At 66.4% G+C, this 5,138-nt stretch overlaps 2 protein-coding genes across 7 annotated transcripts in view; one reads left to right on the top strand and one right to left on the bottom strand.

Moving 5' to 3' along the window:
• The first annotated feature begins 289 nt into the window (after window positions 1–289).
• On the top strand, window positions 290–1,393 carry C30H19orf71 (chromosome 30 C19orf71 homolog). The gene is made up of 4 exons (XM_010724796.3): window positions 290–409; window positions 483–697; window positions 867–992; window positions 1,072–1,393. Exons 1-4 carry the CDS (start codon window positions 336–338, stop codon window positions 1,215–1,217), a joined length of 561 nt encoding a protein of 186 aa, XP_010723098.1. The 5' UTR covers window positions 290–335; the 3' UTR covers window positions 1,218–1,393.
• The window catches only part of LOC104914647 (GRAM domain-containing protein 2A-like), a 4,183-nt gene continuing 395 nt past the window's right edge, over window positions 1,351–5,138 (bottom strand). For 2 of the 6 annotated variants that reach the window (XM_010724797.2, XM_010724801.2), the window contains exons 2-12: window positions 3,410–3,532; window positions 3,227–3,299; window positions 2,957–3,130; window positions 2,791–2,889; window positions 2,648–2,719; window positions 2,510–2,578; window positions 2,319–2,382; window positions 2,088–2,174; window positions 1,929–2,010; window positions 1,750–1,857; window positions 1,351–1,680 (exon numbers count right to left, since the gene is read on the bottom strand). In XM_010724797.2, the coding sequence (XP_010723099.1) occupies window positions 1,665–1,680; window positions 1,750–1,857; window positions 1,929–2,010; window positions 2,088–2,174; window positions 2,319–2,382; window positions 2,510–2,578; window positions 2,648–2,719; window positions 2,791–2,889; window positions 2,957–3,130; window positions 3,227–3,299; window positions 3,410–3,532 (967 nt within the window). In that variant the 3' untranslated portion in view covers window positions 1,351–1,664. Of the gene's footprint in view, window positions 1,681–1,749; window positions 1,858–1,928; window positions 2,011–2,087; window positions 2,175–2,318; window positions 2,383–2,509; window positions 2,579–2,647; window positions 2,720–2,790; window positions 2,890–2,956; window positions 3,131–3,226; window positions 3,300–3,409; window positions 3,533–3,615; window positions 4,084–4,104; window positions 4,924–5,058; window positions 5,133–5,138 lie in introns of those variants that run through there. The other 4 variants (XM_010724802.2, XM_010724800.3, XM_031557108.1 and 1 more) reach the window with 4 other exon arrangements.

The following is a 5,138-nucleotide window of genomic DNA, read 5'->3' as shown; positions in this document are numbered from 1 at the left end:
TGGCGTTGTTACATATACAGCATCGTGTGGTGGGGAGGGGGGAAAGAAAAAAAACAAACAGAAACAAGTATTGAGTTGTAACTTTTCCATGTAAAGCGTTCTAACTGGCATTAAACAAGTTGTGAATTTACACATCGGCTGTTCTCACCTTGGTGTTCTGGGGACGCCCTGAGCTCTGTGTGGACACAGCAGTTTAGTGCTGCCTGCTAATGGGGCGGTGGTCCCTGCGCCGAGTGGCACAGAGGTGCCCCCTCCCCCCCACCCCCACCCTGTTGCCACTGTCGCCGTTGCTCGGGTGCTGATTCCAGCACTGCTGTGGGCTCTCAGGGCTGGGCATGAAGCCGGGGGTGCACAGAGCCTGGGTGCCGCAGAGCACCCTCGAAACGGACTTCCCTCTGCCCCTGGGCAGGTGAGGCAGGGGTGGGAGCGGGGGGCTGAGCCCTGTGGGTGCTGCAGGCCCTGATGTCCCCTCCTGCCCGCAGTGAGCAGTACGTGACGCTGCGGGGGCCGCGCTGTGCACCAGTGGTGAGGCAGGCGGTGCGCTGGAAGATGACCCCCCTGGGCAGGGATGCAGCGGGGCAGAGCTGGTGGACGGAGCCGAGCTGCCACGGGGCAGAGGACGTCAGGGACGGCCTCACCCATGGCACTGCCTGGCAGCGCTCACACGGCCCTCCTGAACTGGAGCCGCTGCCCCCTGGTACGGAGCTGGGTGGGGGGCAGTGGGAGGGGAAAGCACAGCGCTAACCCAGGAGCTGGGGAGGGGGAGGCTGCGGGGCTCCTCGGGGAGTAGGATGGGGGTGGAGGGGGAGCTGGGAGGTGTCCTGCTGCCCGCCCCCAGCTCTGCAGCCTGTTTTCCCCCCCCCAAGTCTATGACCAGCACCTGCGGGAGGTTGCCTGCTGGGATCCCACTGTCCCTGCTGCCTACCCAGGGCCTGGCACGCGTTGGGGAGCCTTCCTGTGGCAGGAGTGCCCCATCCTGGGCAAGGAGTACGGTAAGAGCTGGGGGGGATGGCAGTGTGCCCTGCAGTACCCGCCCGAGCCCCCCCTCACCATTTTCCTTCTGTTCTGCAGTGGCCACCCGCAGCCAGAGCACTGCGGGGCCGGGGGGCAGCTCAGGGTACGTCCCTTTGCTGTCCTTCTGCAGCCCCCAAACCACCGCCCGGGACGTCTGCACCTGGAGCCTCCTGCAGCACCAGCCCTCGACCTCCCACAAATAACAGCGCTGCGAGTCTGCTGCTGCTATGGGGGGGTGAGGGGAGGGCAAAGCCTCTGTGCACAGCCCGAGGAACAGAGGAACCGTCAGCCTTGTGGTGGGGGACCCCGTAACACAGACGGCCCGTGCAGCACAGGTAGCACCACGTCAGCTCTTTATTAATAAAAATAGTTCAGTCTCCCTGTGCCCACCAGGCCCCGCTGTGCCCGCACCCCTGGGGGTGGCTGCCTCCCAGGGCGGGGGCCTGGCTCTGGCTTTGCCCTCAGATCAGTGCTCACACAATGAGTTCAGGGGGTGAAGCATGGGGGGAGGGGGTGGGATGGAGCCCCACGGCCTGCGGGGGCTCCCTGGGGGTGCTGGAAGGTATGCGGGGACCCCCCCCACCTTCTGGGGCATCCCAGAGCCGGTCCCATGGGCTGGTGGCCTGGTGTCAGCCAGGTCCCTGCTGGCCTCACGTCTTCTTGTGCCTGGGAGGGAGGGCAGGGTGAAGGGTTCCCACTGAGCTGGGGGTGAAGGGGCCACTGCCCCCCACTCACCGCTGCACCAGGCGGAGCTCTGGCCAAGCCCCCATGGCCGCCAGCTGCTGCTCCAGCTCCAGGATGCGCAGCCCGATGTACCCCGAGGTCAGCAGCAAGGCCACCATCCTGGGGACAGCACAGGTCAGGGACAGGGACACAGGGCTGGGGGTGGGGGTGGCCTCTGCCCAAGGACTCACAGCAGCAGGTAGAGCACGATGATGGTGTTGAAAGCACGCAGCTGTGCGGCGCTTTGGGCTGCCAGTGCTGTGTGGGGTCCCCCTGCCAGGAGGAGGTGGTGTTGGGGACAGCAGCGTGGCCAAGAGAGGCGTCTTGGCTCTGCCAAGGACACTGCTCACCTCTGCCCAGAACTGGAGTGTCCTCTGCCATCTCCTCCTCTTCTTCCTCATCCTCCTCTGCTCTGTTCAGCGTCGGGTTCGGCTCATCTGCACATAACCGGGATCCATTCGAGTGCCTTGGGACCCAGCGGGGTGCGCGAGGTGGCCCCAAGAAGGGAGGCCTGCAGGAACTATGGGGTGTTGTGGGGGGCACGTGGGGGCTGTGGGGGGCACACTGGGGCGGCTGCTCACCCTGCAGCTCCAGGAGATCATCAGGCTCTGGTGTGCACCGCTCCAAGTCTGAGTGGCTCGAGGTCTGCAGGAGGACAGGGATTGTTGGAGGATGGGTGGGGGGCTGGCAGGGGGTGGGGCTTCTCAGCACCACATTTCCCCCAAAAAGCCCTCCCTGGGGCCATGCAGTGCCGTTGCTGCCGTTCCCTCACCAAGGATTTCTTAGGGCTTTGCTCAGTGCTGTGGTTGAGGGGAGAGGCTGGGGGGCTCCAGGCATCGTCCTGCGCAAGGAAAGCTGCAGCGGGGTGCAGGGGGCACAGAGCCCAGCCCCTACCCAGCACACTGCCTACCTGCAGGTGTCTGCAGAGCGATTTCAGCAGCTGGTAGGTGGCCTCACGCCGGCGCAGTGACACAAAGAGGAACTGTGGGCAGAGGGATGGGCAGTCAGTTCCCCCCCATGGCCCCAACCCTATTGCCCCCTCCCCAAGCTCACCTTCTCCCCCTGCTCCGTGCGGATGCTGAGTGCGTTGGGCACCAGCAGCGCCGTGTTGGTCTTCTTGAGGGCACAGACAGAAGCCACCGGGACAACAGCCTGAGGGGAGCAAGCGTGGTCAGACCCCATGCCCCCACACCACCCCACACCCTCCCCCCGCCCCCACCTTGATGTCCCTGAGCAGCAGGCTGGCGTGGAAGCAGAGGTGCCCAGAAGAGATATAGAGGCGGCCGTGGTAGGGCACCTCGCGCTGCCAGGCGCAGGAGAAGCAGGCCAGCAGAGCCTCGCGCCCTGCGATCTCCTCAAAGGCTTTGTGGAAGGCAGCACGGCGCTTGCTGAGCTGTGGGGAAGCCGAGGAGTGGGGCTGAGCCCTGGCACCCCCAGTACCCACCACAAAATGGAGATGGGGTCCCCCCTCCTCGCCCCCAGGACTCACCGGGTTTGGGGATCCTGGCTGACCCGATGCCTCCGGGGTCTCGATGCAGGTGGAGGCGTCGTAGGTTCTGGATCTGCCGGGAGCAGCAGCCACTGAGCCGTGGCCATGGGGGCCTGAAGGCTGTGGCTCAGGGGTGCAGCACTGCAGGACATGGGGGTTGTGAGTCAGGGACGCAGCACCCACCTGGCGAGTGCAGGGTGCTGGTCCGGCTGCGCGCTGCCTCTCTCCTCCAGGCTCTGCCACGGCTTTTCCAGCACCACCCTCCTGCTCCTCCGCAGCCTCCTCGACATGGAGCAGCCCGGTGTACTGTGGGGGACAGAAACAGGTGAGGGGGATGAGACAAGGGAAGCCTATCCCATCCCCAAGTCCTTCACCCGCCCCACGCTCACACAATTGGCTGCAGTTATCCGCAGGCGATGGTGCATGGGGTCCTCCTTGTCCACAGTGTCCCAAAAGGGGGACGCTGCCTGTCCCCTGCCAACACTGGGGTGCTCAGCACCCTCTGAGCAGGCACCAGGGCTCACCGGGACACACAAGGAGCAGCACGACCGTTGTGAGCCCTTTCAGAGCATCTCCGGGTGCTGCCTGTCCCACACCCTGAGGTCCCCAGGGCCCCACAGGGCACTCTGCGTGGCAGAGGCCCCACTCCAGGAAGGGCCGCGCCCCAGGCTCTCCCCACACATCAGCCACGGCCCTGAGGACCCATTGGGGATGACAGCTGTGTCCCCAGGGCGGCCGTGGCACCTCCAGCACCCACTCATAGGCAGCGGGGTGGCAGCTCCCGGGTCCCTCTGTGGCTCCCAAGGTGGACACATGGGGGATCGAAGGGCAGAGAGCAAAATTCCTGCGCTGAGGCTGCTGCCCAGCCCAGGTGGTACCTGGTGGTGGGGAGAGTTGAGCCCTCCCGTCCCGTCCCGTCCCGTCCCGTCCCACTGAACCGCAGCCCTGCGCTCCCACGCGTTCCTTCAGCCTCAGCCCACAGCCTCCTCCTCCCCTTTCTCCTCCTCCTCCTCCCAGTGAGGAAGGGCAGGCAGGCGGGGCTGGGACCGGCCGCAGCAAGTTTGCAGGGAGGTGTCGGGTGGGGCTGGACGGAGCAAAAAGCACCTGGGAGTGGGGGGGGCTGCAAAGGGCGTCGCCACCACAACGGCACAACCCAGGCTCCGGTGAGTGCGGGATCGTCGATGGGATGCAGGATGCCCACCCCCCTGTGCCCACAGCCCTCTATGGGGTCTGCCAGGCCTGTGACTGCCAGCACCGCTGGATGCCACCACCCCCATCTGCCCACGGGGTGGGAAGGGGCACGGAGTATCCCTCCTCCCACAGAGGGGACGGCTGAGCCCTCCACATCCCCAGGACCCCAAGCCAAGCTGCCAGGTAGCCCCGAGGGGAGCAGGGCAGCCCCTTGGCCTTGCCCACAGGAGCCTGGGGCAGGTGCCAAGGCTGCCAGCCCGGCCCCGCTCACCCTTGCTCCCTGCCCCGTGCTGACACAGCCCTGCGCTCAGCACCGCGCTGCAGGGAGCGGCCAGAACCCGCACCGCTGCAGCTCCCCATGCTCAGCCTGCAGCCCAGCACCGCGTCACTGCATCACCAGCTGTCCTGCAGCACCGCCTCATCCTGTCCTTGCACACGCACTTCCCTTGCACAAACACTGTGCGCACACCGCACCGCATGTTGCACGCTCACCCCATCACTCACCGCAGCCCCCGTGCTACCCGGGCCCCGCCCCTTTCCCCATCAGGCCCCGCCCCTTCTCTTCAGGCCCCGCCCCCTCGCGCGCCCTCCTTCCCGCCCGCCCCGTGCCCACGTGCCCATCACGTGCAGGGCCCTCGCACCCTTTCGGCTCCGCCCTGTGTTCCCGGGTGCCCCTCTGCCCGCTGCTCGGTGCCCGGCGGGGCCCGGACCTGGGCGCAGC

Source organism: Meleagris gallopavo, chromosome 30, assembly GCF_000146605.3.
Source record: "Meleagris gallopavo isolate NT-WF06-2002-E0010 breed Aviagen turkey brand Nicholas breeding stock chromosome 30, Turkey_5.1, whole genome shotgun sequence".
Classification (NCBI taxonomy): domain Eukaryota; kingdom Metazoa; phylum Chordata; class Aves; order Galliformes; family Phasianidae; genus Meleagris; species Meleagris gallopavo.
This window is presented reverse-complemented; position numbering and strand designations above follow the sequence as displayed.

Bases quoted from the DNA above. Each gene is read 5' to 3' on its own strand.
- C30H19orf71 (XM_010724796.3), top strand. From the start codon at position 336: ATGAAGCCGGGGGTGCACAGAGCCTGGGTGCCGCAGAGCACCCTCGAA. The intron at 698-866 runs GTACGGAGCTGG...CCCCCCCCCAAG, and splicing joins ACTGGAGCCGCTGCCCCCTG to TCTATGACCAGCACCTGCGG. The intron at 993-1,071 runs GTAAGAGCTGGG...TCTGTTCTGCAG, and splicing joins CATCCTGGGCAAGGAGTACG to TGGCCACCCGCAGCCAGAGC.